The sequence below is a fragment of the Lathamus discolor genome, chromosome 2, assembly GCF_037157495.1.
Source record: "Lathamus discolor isolate bLatDis1 chromosome 2, bLatDis1.hap1, whole genome shotgun sequence".
In the NCBI taxonomy this organism is placed as follows: domain Eukaryota; kingdom Metazoa; phylum Chordata; class Aves; order Psittaciformes; family Psittacidae; genus Lathamus; species Lathamus discolor.
Window position 1 is genome coordinate 146,403,153 of NC_088885.1, and position 18,854 is coordinate 146,422,006.

The window sequence follows — 18,854 nt, forward strand, 5'->3', positions numbered from 1 at the left end:
GTGGGACCTTTAATTAAAAGAGGGTCGCATTTCATTGCCTTTTTTCTCTGTGATAGACATTGCTATCCCTCCCCTCTCCTTTCTCCATCTCCCAAAACCCTATCTGGAACAGGTTGGCATGATGGTCTTTTACCAAATCTACATTACCACTGAAATTTGCTCCTTTTATACCCTGGTAGAATGCAGCCCTGCATAGTGCTTAAGTGGCTTATTCACTGTAGGCCTACCTGGCACTGGCCATCACACTGCTTTTTCTAGCACTGCGCAATAATTACAGATTACAATTTCCTCACCAGTGTGTTTATTTAGCATTAAGAAATAATTGCAAGGAGCACAGTATCACAGCCTGGATTTTTTCATTGTTATTTTCTTGTCCCATTAATTGCATTGAAATTCAAATTTTAACGTTGTTGAGAGCAAAAATTAATGAAGAGCATCCTTTTCCATATTGTTCACTTTTCTCTGGACTAGGAAACCAGTTTTTCATGCCTGGTGTGACTCTAAGTGAACTGCTGTGTTCATTTCTTCTCAGATGAAAGATACTGTATGTGTGAGTGTGTGTTTTTTGGATGATCAGACTTCTACTCTGCTTCACTTCTATCTTCACTTCTATCTAGCTGACTGAAATATCAGTTAGAAGCCCGTACCAGCCATACCAATGCTATTCGTGATCAGATATCTTCCCAGGATTTGCTGCCTGTCAGACCACTGCAAGTTTTTAAGACCTTCTGCAGTAATTTCATTTTTCCCTGGAAACATAATTTTCTCCTCTAAATGGATTCCTTTTTCTTTTTGGGGCTGATACACATCTATGAAGAATATCTTGCTTTCCTTGCTTAAAAACTCCTGGATCAGCAGAAGTGTGTGCAACAGTAGGTGTTAGTGGTTTCTCCGACAGCATCAGGCATCTGGATGGTACACTCCTAAGCTCATTTCAGAAGAAACTATGGGGGTTTTATTTTCACTGTTATACAGCACAAATTTATCACAATTGGAATAAAAGACTTAGCAAGAAAAACATAAGCACCTCTCTGTCAAGAAACCATTATCTTAATAGCTTCTGAGATGTATCACAAGTACAAACCCGTGTTCTTTCCTCAGGAGATGCCTTTCAAAGCTAAGAGGTAAAAAAGGCAGGATAAAATACAGGGTTCAGAAAAAGATGACCCTATGTCTATGCAGTATAATTCAGTATACATGAGCTCCAATCCAAAATGTGGCAACACTGAGGAAAACTAAGGTAAATCACCCTAAATAATGAAGTCACTGTGTAGGAGGTTGTGTCCCTTAAACCTACAGGTGAATGCTTTCATTCAAGCATAAAGTAGTTATAACTCACAACATAATTCTCCTTAGAGGATTTTATGTGCCCTATCACAGATGCATTGACCTAAAGCATTAGCAGATTTGGCTTATCTTTCCCCTATGTATTTGTGTATATACGGCCCTGCTCGGTGATGAGTGACTCGAAAGTTGAGCTCAGATTTAACATGGCAATTTGCTCTCTCACTATAAATCACTCTCACCCCAAAATAACTGCAGAAGGGGCGAGAAGTCCTGAGCACAACCATGCTAGGAAGTACCTCATGAACTTCCATTTGAACTGCATGTTAGACACACTAGAACCACCTGAAGCCTTAGTATCTCCACATCACCTCTGTCAGGTATTTCTGCAAACATGCCTGGTTACAGGCAGAGTGCTGTGCCGCCTTGGTCCTTTTGGTAGGAGGGAATTACCATTGCAGGACAACAGAAGCTAAGGCTGCTTAAGAAATGACATTATAAAAGCCATTTGAGGGATCTGAGTTATAAAAGCTGTGGTACTAGTCTAAAGAATGAGTCCATTAAAGAAAGTGTCACTAGATGTTTCCATGTTTATTATGTGCTAGTAACTCTGGGCTGAATGTGCTCTATTTGTGAGTACAAAGACATTTTTCTTCTAACAGCCAAACTTAAAAACACAAGCTAGGATCTGAGAGGTGGGGTGGGTTTTTCCTTCTCATACCTCATTACCAGTAAATGTCAATTAATTCATACTTGCTTATGTAGCTGTAACTGATCCTTATTATTCTATTTTTTAATCTTGAAACCAGTTTGGATACAAGAGCCAAAAAATGCAAAGCAGATACAAAGTTTACACAATGACGACCCAGCACCTATGCACCATAACTCAGCACACGTGAGCACAAATCCAAAGCATCTGACTAAAGCCACAAGCATTGCAAAACTAATAACCCAGATAAACGTTTGAGATACCGGAGTTCAGAGTGAAACCCTCTCCAGACGACTGCATGGGTTGTTATTGTCCTCTGAACTCCTGCCAGTATCTTTTCAGGAATGAGCTGCTCGGGGCTCAATGTATTATCCCAGACACAGTCACAGAAAGCCAGATAGGAAGGCTATTACCTCCTTATATTATCATACAGTATCTCTATCATCGCTTCCCTGGTGGCAAGTGTACAGTATTGTGAATTTGTATTTAACCTGTGGCTTAAATGCCAGGAGGGCAGGAGTTTATCAAAACGGCTTTGAGCAACAACTTGTACTGCACCCACAAGTACTGCAAGCCACCAGACCACTTAGATGAGGCCAGCTTGGAGCTGCTGGCTTTCCCTGGGATCAAGGCGGGAAGCAGTTTAAGTCAGTAGCCATCCTGTAATGAATTGAGACTTTTAAAAGACTATCCTAAATTACAATTAGTTCATAATAATTAGCAAGGAACAACAACAAAAATAGCATTCATTCACTTAAAATTATTTTTAATGTTATAATGACTGGTACGTAATTATACCAGAGAATGGCTATTTAAAAGAGGAGAGAAAAGATAACTTCAAAAGAAGAAAATTCATTTGGTGTTTATTTGCTTCAGGGTTCTAATTACTCTGGAAACCAGCAACCCTCCTGATAGGATTACTGACACGAATGCAACTGCAGCTGCAAGGAACGCTGAGCACATCACTTTTTTAGCACCATTAAAACAGTCCTCTATAAATACCAGATGCATCTATCTAACTGTTACTTTTCCTTCTTAGCACTTACTAGCCAAGCAGTCGCAGAGCATATCACAAAAATGAAATGTGTAGCTGTGGCAGAACTGGCATAGTAGAGCAAGTAATTTGTATCAGGCTGCATAAGAGTTTAAGTTTTATTATTAAGTATATGTCACAGATATACTAGCTTCAGTTCATCTTTTTTGCCCCTTATAGTTCAGATTTATACACTTATTAATAAAATCCAGACGGTCATTTCAACATACTCATTTAGCAGAATAAGCCGGTCATATCTAGTCAGAGTCGCATGGGTTCCACGTGGCAAAGCCAAGAGCCCTGGCAAATTTAATTGTTGCCGTCTAGAGGAGATTTATGATGCTACTCATCCTGGCCCTACCTAATAAATCACATCTTCCTCCAGTCTTCAGCAGATAGGCTGGGTGAAAAAGGCTGGTAGGTCTCATTAGTGCTCCCAGAAGTGGCACAGAGGTAGGAAGGGAGCCACGATGCTCGGCATTTGGGTTTGCCCACATGGATTCTCAGAGAATTGCTTTACTTGGTGGTGTATTGAAAACCACTGACGAGGAGAATTCTTTCTTAGGAACTGAGGCTGGAGTAGCTTCGAGCTGGTGTTCAGTCTGGGTCCCAGCACAGATTTCCCATGCAACCTAAAGCATGTGGTTTGCGGTGCCTCTGTGCCTCACCCTCCAAGGAGCAACCCTCAGATGCTGCTTCCTACCACTTGTCTTAGCTAGAAGGTAAGCTCTTTAGGACAGCCACTGCCTTCTAATATGCATATGCAGCCATTCTCACCAGGGGGTGGCAGGTACAACATCAATGCAAAACAATAGCTAAAAGAGCTGGAAAATATCCTGAAATGTCAAGTTTTTGCATTCTGTCCTCCCCCTCACTTTTCAGCAAGCTAGTAAGAAAAAAATCAGTGTGCAGAGCAGTTGGGCATTTCATACGTCCGATCTGAACAGCATCAAGGGGAAAAAAGTAGAAACAGTTAATCAAATAATACATTTACCAAAACAAGAGACAAGGAAATGCCAAACCAGAAGCTTCAATAAGAGATTGTCCCCTAACGGTCTTTGAGCAGCAGCGTCAGTGGAGAAATTACAATTCTTCCCTTATACTCTTGATAACTGCATTATTTTAAGAGCTGCATAGAGAGAGAAGGAGCCTGGACTTACAACTACACCTTACGTGTCCTGAAGCCTGGCAAGACAAATCCGATGTGGCACAAGCAGTGCATCAGTGAAGAATTCCAATGTTTACTGTCTTCACAAGTGATCTGGACGACAGGACCAGGTGTTCCCTGACAAAATGCACCAACGATACCAAACTGCTGGAAGAGTGGGCTAACATGAACATCATGAACTTCAACAAGGACAAGTGTAAGGCCTTGCTTCTGGGAAAGCAGAATCCAAGAGTGCAGCACAGGCTGGGATCTACCCAGCTCTGTGGAAAGGGACCTGCCGGACAACAAGCTCAATGTGAGTGAACAGTGTGCAGCTGTGGTAAACAAAGCCAAAAGGATGCTGGGTTACATCAACAAAGGTATCCCCAGCAGAGATAAAGATGACATTATCCCACTCTACTCAGCTCTTGTCAGGCCACACCTGGAATACTGTGTTCAGTTTTGGTCTCTGCTATAAAAAAATTATGTGGACAGGATGGAGAGGGACCAGAGAAGAGCCACAAAGATGATCCAAGGACTGGGAAGCCTGTTATACGGCAAAAGGCTGAGAGAATCAGGTTTGCTCAGGCTAGAGAGAAGAAGGCTCAAGGAAGACCTTATTTCCATGTTTGATTATTTAAAGAGTGGCTACAGAGAAGATGGAGACTCCCTTTTTACAAGGAGTCATGGGGAAAAGACATGGGGTGATGGGCACAAGTTGCTCCTTGGGACATTCTGACTGGGCACAAGGGGAAACTTTTTCACAATAAGAACAATCAGCCATTGGAATAATCTCCCCAGGGAAGTGGTGGACTCCTCAACATTGGACACCTGTTCTTGACTGGACAGGGTGTTGGGACATCTTGTCTAGACCGTGCTTTTGCCAGGAAAGGTTGGCCCAGATGATCCTTAAGGTCTCTGCTAGCCTGGTATTCTATACTATAATTCTATGATTTCTCCTGTCATTATAGGGCAGCTCTGTAACATATATTAATAAACTGATTGGCTAACTCATGTGAAAACATATTTACCTATTAGTAATGAAAACATTCCCCTACTTCTCACGCCAAGTGAATTCCCAATGCAAAACAAAGTCCATGCACTAGAGTGTAATGTACAGTACAGTGATCTGAGTTTAAATGAGCTGGCTCAAGAAAAGGAGCTATGGTAGGAGAGCACAAAGCTTTTCTTCCCACAGATAGACTTATCCGAGCTCCCTGGCTGGATTATGTTTCTCCACAACATACTGCAGAAGGCAGTGCAGATGTATTCAAAGACAAGACAAACGCAGCAGATGCAGAGACACAAGGGAACAGTCAAGCAAGACAGCAAGCAGTCAGCACACTGCAGTAGCTCAAATGCTGGCAAACGTTCAGCCAGTCAGATATGGTCATCAGGTGGGACATGAAGGAGACCGGGGACTGATGTTGTGGTAGCTCTCAGGTAGCTCTTCCCAAAGAATAGCATTGGTGATACCACCACTTAGGCACTGGTGATGGGAGGTGGAATTACAGCAATGGGGAATGACCTCGCTAGTCCATAAAGCCGTAGGGAGGGAGCCTAAGAAGGTCTGGAACAAAAGAGAAGACCTCCTAGGCACACAAGAGTCAGGCCTGAAAAGGACTCCCAGCCACTTTGCAGTGGCAGTTTCCCTGATTGCAGAAGTTCACTTTGCCTGCGTTTGCAGACATCACAGAGGCAGGTTCATAAAACCAGTAATACTGGCCTGGAAATGTATGAATTCTTCACTTATTTGAGTAGCATGTGTAACAGGAGGAGAAGACTGTATCATATCTTGTTAACGACCTCATTAATGAAAATGGAATGAGATTCAGTGCTGCAAACCCTAATTGCTGGCTGATGCCTAACATGGCAAATAGTACCTATTTCTTGAGCAGTCAGTCACATTAAGCACCTCGCTTACTCCTTCCTCACATTTTCGAGATGATGTTCAGCTTTTGAAGGGGAAGGGAGGGAATGAGAACACTGCCTGCAGTCTCATAATAGCTTCAGTTGTGAAAAAGACACAGCTTCATGCTTTCCAAAGTTGCTATTTTTGTACGTGCTTGGAGAAAGCTCAGTTTAACAAAACTTCACAATCAGCGATCCTCACAAAATGTTGGGCATGTATTTGCCAGCTCTTTACTAAGCTAATTCATTTTTTAAAAGCAGCTTAGCAGAGATAACTGCTCAGATTTAGATCTGCATTCTTCTGGATGATATTCTTCAGTAGAAATGAAATACTTTGGAGATAAAAACAATCATATTGTTTCATTAGCCTGAAATATTTCAGATGGGGACAGCAATAAAAATAGATAGCTTTTAGATACGAGCACAGCAGAAAAATTGTGTTTCTTAGTGAGACTTCAGAATGACTCTGGCAAATAATCTACTCTTCTAACAGGAAAAATGTGAGTAAGGTCAGGTCAGCACATAGATCAACTTGTTTGGCTGATGAAGGTCTTGCCGTTCTCTGAGCTCTGTGTCTTGTGCATCCTAATACACTGAGTTTCAGTGCTTCCCAATGTCTGCTTTATCTCAAGTGGAAAAGCAAACACAGAGGCAAATGTTCCATAAACTCCAAAGACGGAGCCAACCTTATGATCTACACACATTATTTTCCCTGAAGGCAAGTCAAGTAGGATGCCATTCATGTGTAGATGTCTCACAGTGTTCTTCCTCCTTCAAACTCCTGATAAGACATCACTCCTGATAGGAAACATTTATTAATGTCCCTTTCCCTGAGTCATCACAAGATTTAAGGAAGGTTGTGTAAGCCCCAAGCCAGATTTCACCCAATGCTTGACTGACTTCCTAATGCATTCCTTTGTAGAAAAGCTACAAAATACTTTCAGTAGAAAACCAGACATTTTAGAACCAAAGCACTATTCTATACAGCAAACAAGAAAACTACAGACAAAATGCTTCTTAACTCCTCTTCATCCTGGAGAGTTACTAAGACTTCACTAGAATATAATACTACAACCAAGTAAAGCTTTTCAGCATGACCAGCAAAGTACCCTGTGGCAGCCTATAAAGCCAACTTGTTGGTTTTAACATACAGGAGACAACTGAGATCTGAAAAAAGAACTAAACCAAAATAAGCGATATACTGAACTTCAGCAGCCTTTCAGATTTGAATGTTATTGGTGCGTATCACCAAGATTTAATTTTTAAACTTCTGAGGTACATCAGAAGTTATTTTGGGAGCTTAACTTCGGCTATGAGGCACAAGCTGACATTTTGAGGTATCACTAGAAAGATTACAATGAAATGTTAAAGAGAAGAGCTATTCCCTCTAGGCTGACTGAAGCAGGAATGGCACATCCTCATCTCTCCAAGTCCACCACAAGCCCTAAATTGTACAACAGCACACTTCAATTATTCCCCTGCTTTCAGTGTGCTAAAAATAAGACTGACATCATAAACCAATTTTAACTAATATTATAAAGCTAAGTGCATGCCAATGTCAGTAAATGAATCGTAAAATTAATTGTGCTGCAAAGAGGAAAGCCTTGTGAAAGAATTCACTGTAGTAGTAAACGGTGAGCACTTTGTATGCCCTCAAGCATCACTGAAGTCATTACTACTTAGATGTCATGAAGGCTAGTTTCACAAAGTCTTTTTCAACATGATGTTCATAATTTATCATCAGACAGACACAAGAACCAGCTAGCCAACCCCTAAGACTCACTGAAGTTAGCTTCTCATGATTTCAAGGGGCAGTATTTGGCCTCAGACTTGCAGACAGGAGGCTGTTTATAACTGAAGTTTTGACGGAACACAGCATTGTCCACTCTAGAGAGACGAAAGCTATCATTTGCTGAAATAAATACAAATGTCGCGTTCTCAAAATGGGCAGTCATTAACCTAGAGAGCTGAAACTTGAGAGCAAACAGATCAGAGGAACTTCTGAAAACTGGCACTCAACGTATCAGCTTTCTACACAGCCTCAGATCACTACTGCTTACTTTCCTGGCCAAAAAAAATTTGACTGCTGTTAGCAATATACTCCCAGTGCAAGTACAGATGGGCATACTGACTTTATGCTACCTTCATGCTTCACTTACAACACTGTCAGGCAGAGTAAGTCTATTTCGGTGGTGATTGCATTAAGAAACATGAGGCAGGTAGGTAAGGTTGGCAGGAGAGCACAGCCGGGGAGGCAAAAAGGCACCTGGTAATTTGTAAAGCCAAAAGAATACAAACAAGATGTTGAAACCCACAGGAGAGAGCACATCCTTTCAGACTTCTTCCTCTTTAAAACCCACTTTTTTTTTTTTTTTCTCCCAACAACTGCAGTTTTAAGTGTTTAATGAAGCAATAAGGGAGGACTGAATTTGATGCGCAGCAGTTTTAGGACTGGAGGCTGAAAGTGTAGAGCTAACTTTTTCCATATTCCCCAAGCGCATGCAGAATGCAGGTCTCAGTGAGTCACCGGACACACAGAGGAGTTCTGGGACACAAACAGCCAATTTAACAAGTATGCTAATGTCCACTGAAGGGAATAACAATTAAAAGTACGAGCTACGTCTTAGGGATGAGATGAGACGAAGAGATGATGAGATGCAGCTCTTGGCAAGGAAATAGGTTTAGCTGGGATTTCTGTGTATCTCTTATCTGTGTTCTCTGCCACAGAGATCCTGATTCCACTACAGGAAATACTGACCATATTTTTGTGGAAGACGGTTTAAAACCAATCTAAGTATCACACAAATACCTTTTTATACATAAAATATTGCCTTCAAACTCCCTTTGTCTGGGTCCTATTCTGTAGAGGGGAATACTGCCTACTACCTAGGGATGGACACTAGTAAGTGTTAATAAAATGCTGTGACTAGCTGGTGCTGGAGAACGAATGAGCATCAACAGCCTTGTTCCCAACACTGCTCTTGATCAAAAGAGATTACACTAAATACTTCCAACTGTAGCAGATTTATAATTAATAAGGATAAGAATAATACTTTCCAGAACATTTGTGGCCATGCTAAGACCACCAGTTCCTCAAACACTTACAGAGTAACTTTGCTCTGTAAGGTCAAACTCTGTGGTGTTCACAGACAAAGTTCTTCGCATCTGCATTCACGTCTGAAAAACTGGCTCCCGACACCGTACCGCAGAACTCCATCACCATACATAATTTAATGTGGCCATGTGAAATGTAGTTTGATATGCAAAGCAAAGATCACATGAAGTGATAAACATTTAATGTTAGTGGAGTTGAAGGTGACACGCTACCATAAACCGAAAACATATAAAGCAGTATTTGTTCTTCTTGTCATACTCTGCTAGACGGCTTGATGACAAAATGACACTCATGTATTTCCAGACTTAATCTGGATGCACAACAAAGCCTAAAATTTAAACTAACAGGCCCCAAGGATTTGGATCCAAGAATAGACTATGCCAAGAGAAAACAGTGAAATCTGATGATTACACTTCTCAAAAGAATGATCCCTCAAATGTGTCATGCCAAGATTATAAATGTAACTGAATATCCACAGAACCTACAGGCACAATTTAAAATAGAAACCAGCCTTTAAACACTAGAATTTCAACCTGAGCCTAAACTCAGGGTACTCTTCTTTAAAACCATTTTTTGCTAGTTTATTTTCAGTGTATTAGTCATTAGCGGGACACTGACCAGTAGCTGCTTCTTGCTTACACCCAATTTAAAAGACATAATAAGAATTAAAGAGTCTTCCACCTACCGGAAGAGCCTCTTTCCTTGCCTACCAATTCTGACCTTTTCTGTTTGGGAGACATTGATTTTTTTTTTTACCGCCTGTGTTTCTAATGGAGCTTGAAATTAACACGGCTTTTTGTTTACCTCCTAATTTGTGCACCGCCATCATCACTGCTGTCAGCACAGCTCTGGGAATAGGGCTTGTTTACTGCTTTTGCATAACCAGCAGAAGGAGCACAGGACCAGAAAATGGGTTTGGTTTAGAGTTTTTCCTTTATTTATTTTATTTTGCCCATGTCCTTTTATAAGTTATATATTAATGACTCGAGTGATAATGTGGCCCATTTTGTCAATATGCCTTAAGTGGAACATAGAAAGACTCGAGTTAGCCCAGGGATATGTTGAATTCCTCTGGCACATACATCATAAAAAGTTGGTATTATTGATGCGTTAGTCCAAAGGATTTGTTGGCCTTTTGCACAGTGGGATTTTCAGTGAGACCTAGCATCACCTGCCCAACATGTAATACCTGATAGAAAAGTCCTACAGCAACTCATTCTTCAAGTAGCTGCTTTGGCACAATGTCCCAATCTCTGCATTAAGACAGCTTCCAATACTGGAGCCCCTGGAGGGGTACAGGAACAACGTCATCTCCTCAAAGAGGAATCAAACACTCAGTATCAGCACAGAAGCTTGTATTCTCAAAGATCTGCAGTCTTATCATCTCAGTAAGAATAAGCTTATTACTCTTGGTCACCACCAAAGTGAATGGACCAGGGGCTGGTAACCTACAAATTAATTTGGGTAAGTTACTATCCCATTATCATGTCCTTCAGCAACTGTATGGCTGCTACATGATACGTCCAATTAGTATTACAATAGGTCATTGTATAATTGGCATTTGTGACATGCTGTCAAACCATTGATACTGCCAACTAAAAATAACTCTAACCATTTTCCAAATAAGACTATAAACTCTACCCACTGATTTTAGCTCAGTGCAAAGGGATGGACTATACAGTCTATGGCACCTGGTGGATCTGGTTTTCACCAGTATTCAACTTAGACTTTTTCCTAAGAAGCATTGTGGTCCAAGACGAGAATGAACAATTTTGATCCCAAACATCCTCATGCCATGCTGCCATCCACTCTTGTATGAACACCAGCATAATCTGCACATGTAAGAAAACCATTCATAAACATATTTTAAACACTTGCTTTATTTTGTTGTTTTTTTTTTAACTAGATGCAGCTTTTCAAGTACTATACCCACAAAACCATACAAGTCTGATGATCTTCCTCAGCATAATCTTAATGAGTTCCGTTTTGTCCCTGTCTCCTCCCCAAATTCAGTACAACCTCCTACTACACTCCTCAGTTTCCTCCGGCTTTTAATATACCATTTGGCAATTCTCAGAATTTAGTGCTGTGTTGATTCAATGCCTTTGATGATGTGCAACATGTCTAAATACTAGGTATTCCTTAAAAAGAATCCCTGTGAAGGATCGGGAGCTGTGTTTTAAAAACAGCAATGCACTATGTTGAAAATCATACCTTACCTGCTCTGTCAACTGTGCTGCTATGTCAAAATAATACCTTTTAGTTAACTCAAACATACAGTGTATTCCAGTTGTTTCTTTTTCTGCATTCTCTCCACTCCCCAGATGACAGTCTTGTTGATTTCTGCTTGTATTTTCACGCCTAAAGCCTTTTTCCCTTACAGAAGGTCATTAAGTTTCAGAGGGGTTTTTTTCTGCATGAAGCTACCAAAATTAGTTTGTCTCTCAGCACCGCCCTGTTAGCATCCTAGAGACTAAACAACTCTGCTTCCTCTGGAGACAGGAACTAAGAAAGGTCATCTTGTGACCCAAGCAGGCTGTTCATATGCACTCTGTATCCCCTAGGTTGTCTATGGGTTTAGTACAAATCACTATCAAGCAGCAGAAAGATGAAAGCTAATCTGATTTTTAATACACATCTTCTGGGGGGAAAAACCAAAACAGCACAGCAAAACAAATCCTGGGGACTTATTTTTCGGCTAAAAATGCTGTAAGGTATGAGCAGCAAAGAACCCTCCAAAAATGCAATTCCTAGCCTCCTAAATTGATCCTAAGAAGCAGCATCATTGCAAAGGAAAAGGAGAGGTTGACCAGCCTGTGAAAGGGAGCTGGCCCTGCAAGGGGAGCAGATGCCCCGGTGGCAGGTTTGTCATGGGAGACTTGGACATTAGTGGGCATGTCAGAAAAGCATATTAATTTCCTAAGCCATCCAATCTGATTTTAATAATCTGTTTTCTTCTGGCCTCAGCTACATGGAAGCAAATTACAACAGAGATCACCAAGAGTCTCCTGAGCAATCCAGACTCAATGGATTGTCTCAAAAAATAAGTTTAAATCAAAGATACTTGAACAGCACCACAAGCACAGTAGGTCAGTTTGGGACCTAACAGTGCCTCAGAGGAGAAATTTGCCTGCAGAAGATTAGGAAAGGATTATCTCCTCTTCCTCTGTAATCAGACAGTGGGAACCACTAATAGTAAACATTTATCTCTTTGCAACTGAAATAAAAGGGCATCTCCTATTCTAACAATTCTGTGGTTAACACAGATGCCTGAAGTGATGGGATGAGGTGCTTTTCATTGTAATGGCTGTAGTACTGTATGTCTGGTTAGCCAGCTCATTTGAGCCACTGCCAAAGGCTGAACATTGGTCTAAATGGACCACGCTCTGACTGGGAAAACCAATCTCACATATTTCACACGTAGTTTATTCCTGAAGTTCAAAAGCAGATCTCTAAGCAGATCCCTGGTCTTGCACTTACAGGATTCAGGCAAAGTTAAAAGTATGCTGGAAAGACTTCCACAAGTGTTTAGTAAAGGTTTCCTAAACCAAGTTGGTTTGCAGCAGCATGCGAGTATTTACCAAGACACAGAATCAAAGAATCTTAAGGGCATAATCACAAAATAATAGAAATTATTTAAGTTTGTATTCTTATCCACCACTATTACAATAATAGTCTTATAAATAGATTCAGGCATTTGTTTTCATTTCAATTTTTGTCAAAGACTGATGTACCAGAATGTTAATGTTATATAATTATATATTCTGTAAACTAAAGCAGCATGGCATACTGGTTGGGAATAGCACATTTCACACTTCATTACTTCTGCTGCAACTCAACCAATGTTAAGTTCTAAATCTTCTGTTTCCAGTAGTCAGGGTTTCCGTGGTTGTTACTTCTTTTTCAAGCCTTTTTGTTCCACTTTTTTAAAGCCTGTCTGCGAATGGTGGAAATATGGTAGTTTCCTCCAGTAACAAACAGAGATAACAATGGAAGTGAATGGTAGGTTTGAAAAATGCATATGGGTATCAAAGTGAGCATTGGAGTGGAGACAGAACTGTCACCAGTGGCCCAAGGTTCAGACTACCATGGAAATGCTACAGCAAATTGACCCAAAAGCCTGACTATTCTATTTTGAATCACAGCATCTGTCCCAGATTCATCACATGAGGATAAATACCATATTGAGAGATTGCTATCAGGCTGTGAAACTGTTAGGTGAATTTTTAAATATAGAAGATCATTCAAACTGATCTGTAGAAACATACAAAGAATATGCTTGGTGAATTAAGAGAGTCCGGAAATACTATAAACAATCTCCTACTTCATCACCTCTGAAAATGTAATTTGCACTTGCCCTTTGAACACATAATAACCACCAAAGAATGGGCATTTTTACTAATAGAGCTATAAAAAGATTAAACCAAGATGCCACCAAAATCCACATCTTTCTTTACCTCTTAGCACACTTCCATGATGATTTGGAGACAGTTTTGATACCAGCAGTGAGAACGGGAGAGAATAACCTTGATTTATTTTGATTTGTACTGCAGAAGGAAGTCACAGCACATTATAGACTTTTCATTCGTCTCACAAAATCCAAATTGGCTGAGTGCAAATCAGTAATGTTGTCAGAGTGGCTGAGGTATTCAGCTGTAAACATAAAAGAGGGTCATGGGTCACCTTTAAAAGATAAAAACCTTTGAATTTATTCATATGGTTTTACAAATTTATGAATGATGGAACTATCCATCTGTATGACACCAGCTCTATAACGAATGGAAGCGTCAGTAGGTTGTAGTGCTTATTTAGTAGCTTAAAGCTGCACATGTGGATTTTCCAGGTAGCAGCGGGAGCACCCTACTCTCCCACTCATCCCATTGTGCGTCCCGTGAGCTTCCCATTGTATGTCACAGCAGAAGCACCCTCACAGATGTGAAGTCTTCCCACAGACAGCTCAGCTCACAGTCTTTGGGTTCAGTTTGGCTTCTAACTGGCAAATAGATTGTATATAACAGAATCTGCTGCTTTCAAAGTCTCATGCAGTGTGCATGGACAACATCAGCAGCAGATCACAAGGTCCTTCTCTGTGAAATTCTGTGAAGCACTCTTTTTCACTTTACCCTTTAGCTTATTCTGAAGAAGGCCTCCTTACTGAAGCTGCAGGTTACACTATGCTAGCAACAAACAGAATCCCTAGGGATGTAGTTATACATCATTTCACAATGCTTCCACATTTTAAAGGACATGAACTCTTCTAATATCCTAAGCAAAAAGCTGCCATCACTGCAATGCCACAGCAGCTTCTATTTCAGTAACTTCTATCATCTCCCTGTGCTTACAAGTACTATGAAATACCAAGACTTACAATACCACCAAATTTTACATCAAGACAAATAAGGGTTAAGTTTCTAGTCTGGTATCACCCAGGAAGCCCAGACCTGAAACAGAGCCAAGATGTCCTGAATGGCAATCCTACACTATAACCCCAAGCACATCCTTCCATAAAGGTACTTTATTTCAAGATGCACATTTTTCTTTTCAACTTGGCAGTTTGGCTTCTTTTTAAAACCCTTAATTACAGCTCAAATTATGTTCAATTTATTTTTCCATGGCTGGCTTTTTCCTGTCTCAGGCTCCACTGTTTTTTCTTCTCTCCAGAAATGCCAAATGCTTTAAAATCTCTTTTGTTGTTAGCAAGCAGGAAAAGAGGAGGGTTTCTTGTGAATCTCTCTCTGTCTCTCCATTGAGGAAACAAAACAGATGTTGTGCTCTCCTCAGGGAGAAGGGTCCTATCTCACAGCAGGTGTGAGCAAAGGCTGCTTTGCATGTGGAGAGGAAAAGAGCAGCATGAAAGGACCTTGCTGGAAAAGCAGCACCAATGGCAAAAGCATTTGGGTTTTGAGCAAGAAAGAGAAGTTCATCCACCTAAAGAAAAGAAAGGGTATGGGGAAAGTGGTAGGGAAAATCACACCCTGCTTTGCATTGGCAGCAGGACTAAGGGCTACTGCCAACTTTCCCGATATTAATCTAGTGTTTCCCTTAAAGCAACAGCTCCACAAACCAAGGAATGGCATGAAAATGTCTACTTTGGTTTTTTAACAGGCTTAATGCTTCAGCCTGAAACCAAGAATAGCCTAAAGACTCAAATTCCCAGGACATTCAGAGCAAAATGTGGGTTCTTTTTAAACCTCATTATTTCTGAAGGGGGTCAACACTGGGTATGTTAATAGTTCAGGCTGACATTACTGGGTAACTTTCACAGCCTGAAAGATTTCCTGAGCCCTTCCTTGCAGCCTCAGAGGGTAATCCTTAAAAATCCCCAGCATTATAAGAAACAATTACTTAGATATAATTTCACATTTTGAAACACTTCTTTTGTGTATATGTGAACACACGGCTACGAAATAATCCTGCTTGTGTTAACAGCAGTAAATCTTAGACAAACTTGGAGTCACTACAGAAGTATTTGCAGGAAACACAGCCCATTGCATATGGCAATAATTACGCAGAAACTGGCACAGTTAGTTCCAACCATTGATTTGATACTGGCCTCACTTAGGATGAAACGGTCATGCTCAGTCTGCATCACACAGGGAAAGAAAGGTCAAAGCAGCTTCCTCCATCTCTATGAAGCCTGGTTACTAACAAAGAAAAGAAAAATGGTTTCCTTTGGAGTTCCATGGAGTTCTATTTTTTGTCCTCTTGCAGATCAAAGAGGATCTTTTCCTGCAAGAAGTAAGTCACGTTTGCATAAATGTCAGCTCGCTTTTAAGAACAGCCTCGCACTACAGGCAGGCAGCTTTATCTACAGAGCTTCATTTAAAAAAGGGGACATCAAATGAGCTGGTCCCAATGGTGCTTCCGAGATCAAATTTGAGAAGGGACAGGTGTTCATAGGCATTATTTATACTGAAACACAGTCTCAGATGCATCCCTAGAACCTCCAAACTCCTTCTGTCCCCCTACACTGGCATATTCTTCTTTAATGTAGGAATAATGCCACAGCAAACAAAACCCTGTTCACTTGGGAATGAAAGAGCTGTGTTATTCAGCTACAATTTCACTGTTTAGTTCATCTGTTTAATTGTGATGGATGCACTTCTGACAAGTCCCTGGTGAGCAAAACTGGCTGTTTACACAGGGGATTGAGGGTGCTGGAGGACAGGCAAGACTGCTGGATACCCACACTTATAAATAGGCAACTGGCAAATGCTGCTCAATATTTCTGAGAAGTGTTACCATATTGCATCATGAAACATCAGAGCTGTATAAATGTGTGATAACACCACTGAGTGCAGCAGGAAGTCAGTGGAGCGCAGCACCAGAGGGGCAGGAGGAGAAAGCAAAGCCAAATCTACAGCAGTAGTTCCTTCAGAAACACCCAAACTCATACTCCCAGGAGCTGCATGCCCTGGAGCTGAGACCACAGGATGATAATCCAGCAATCATATACTGATGCACAACAGAACAGAGACTTCTACTCTTTGGATTAATTATGGCAGAGCTGCATGGTAACATCTCAGCACACTGTCAAGTCTGCACAAACCTTTTACTGCAGGTAAGAGAGCCAGAGTATTGCAAACAACCCCCTCCCTCCTCAAGGACTGAAAAAAAATACAAGCTAAATCTCTGGTTTGAGCTGCTTTTGGCTGAGAAGTGAGGCCAGCCATAGTTTGGAAGTGGAAATGTTGCCTGGAAGAACTACCAGCAATATTCTAAGAATCCAATTCAGTTTTTTGTAGGAATGCTATTCTAAAGCAATTGAAAGTTAAAAACCTGATTGTTTTCTTCTTGTGGCACCATGTTCTAACTGCAAACAGCCATCGTGGCCCCAGTGCCACCTATGAGACACAGCAGCAAGGGGACGAAGTTACACTCTGTGCACTGTGCCAGTATGGCTGCTCTGCAGTGGCCAGAAGTGGCAGGCCCTGAAACCTCAGGAAAGCAGATGACTTCATCAGATCCCACGGAGCTATGACTGGTAAGAACAGACAAAGGATCCCAAGTCCTCTGCTGTCTTTATACTTTACCTTTCTGCTGTGGAAGTGGAACAAAACCTGTTCTGCTGCCCACATGAACCTCTGGAAATACAGAGGAGCCAGCCTAGGTTTGTCTCCGTTACACAAAAGCACTTTTTATTTTCTACTCTTGAGAAATAAACAGATTAATAAGTTTGGTCCATCAAACAATAAATAATTTGTCTGCACAGATTTGATTCAAACAGCCCAGTGGTGCATGCTACCAATACAGCAAGCTGCCTGCTGTAAACGCAATGCCTTCTCCAACTACAGGAAAGCAAAGGGATACAGCTGCTGAAGGGTGATGTGAAATTAAAGAGGGAATGAAATGTGTGATCTTATTTAATCACACCTGGTGCTTCAATTTTTCAGTAACAGCACCCTGCTAGACTGTGTCAAATCGGTTCTACAAAGAAAAAAATTATGGATGGAAAATGAATTAACTCTTTCGTTCCTGCTGTTAATACGTTACACCAGTCAGAGACAGCTTTAGATGTGGCTGTTAAGAACCCTTTTTTCCCAGATGAAAGGTGCTCGGCACCTGGCTCTGTGGATGATAGTGCTTCTGTGCCAGCAGATGAGCACGTGCCCGCTGTGAGAAGCACAAGTCTTGAGTGTGTATATGACCTATTCTTACACACAAGAAATCTTTGTGGTCAGAATCAACTTGACGAATTGAAGTACCATGCTGGGACCAGTCCTTTCTATTTGCTTCCTTAGGTGGGTGGCACATATGTGCAGAGAAACTGGCAGAGGAAGCAGGACAGCCAGCGACAGCAGGATGTGAAAGGGCAGAAATCAGCTCTTCTCTCACCTTGGGCACTCTGCTCAGCACTGATTTCCTGCAAGAAGAAAATTCATCCCAGTAATTACCTGTTTTCTGTTTTCTTTTGGGCTTTCTTTTTTGAAGTATTTTTGTTTGCTTCTTTGAAGCCTTGTTTTGCAGTTTGGGTTAATATTAAATGCAAACATAATTTGATTCTGCAGGCACTGCATTGTGTGATCACTCTGTCCCATTGGCTAGTCAGACACTGTTTCTCTGTGTGCCCTATGTACTAATAAATCACTTGTGGTAATAGACAGCAAGGTGCTCTACCTAATGTAAAAAATGGTAATTGTGGTCAAATGTTCCATTCTTCAGGGAAAAGGGAAAAAAAAATAATTCTTCTACATGATTTCACTCAGCAGCAGAAAATAAAAAGCCAAGGTATAATTAGCTTAACATAACCATCTTTATATTAAATTCATAGAGAAGGAAATCAAACATGAAAAACAACTAGCAGGCTCCCATTCTGGTCTCCTCATTGAGTTAATGTCACCAGTAAAGCACTGGATGAAGTAAGATATATACAAGGCTGGATGAGTTGTGTGTTTGGAGAACAGTTCATTTTTAGATGGGAGAAATATCTCTATGCAAGTGCTACCTATTTAAGAAATTGGTATTTATTAGGACAATACTGTCTCAAGAGACGCCTAGTTTTTACAGTATGGATTCAGCCAATTTACTGAAAAACTAAGGCATTAAAGCAAATACCTCAGAACAGTTTTAAGAACTTCTTAGTCTCTCCATCATTACTCATATAACTCATCTTCCACAGGATTATTACACCAAGGAACGTTTTTAATGAATAAAA

At 40.9% G+C, this 18,854-nt stretch overlaps 1 protein-coding gene across 4 annotated transcripts in view; it reads right to left on the bottom strand.

Moving 5' to 3' along the window:
* SAMD12 (sterile alpha motif domain containing 12) overlaps nt 1-18,854 on the bottom strand; it is a 173,423-nt gene that overhangs the window by 46,491 nt on the left and 108,078 nt on the right. Inside the window, exon 6 of one of the 4 annotated variants that reach the window (XM_065668847.1) lies at nt 17,821-18,062. The exons of the other annotated variants lie outside the window; for them this stretch is intronic. Coding sequence (XP_065524919.1) covers nt 18,049-18,062 — 14 coding nt within the window. The 3' untranslated portion in view covers nt 17,821-18,048. Of the gene's footprint in view, nt 1-17,820; nt 18,063-18,854 lie in introns of those variants that run through there. 4 annotated transcript variants of the gene reach the window in all.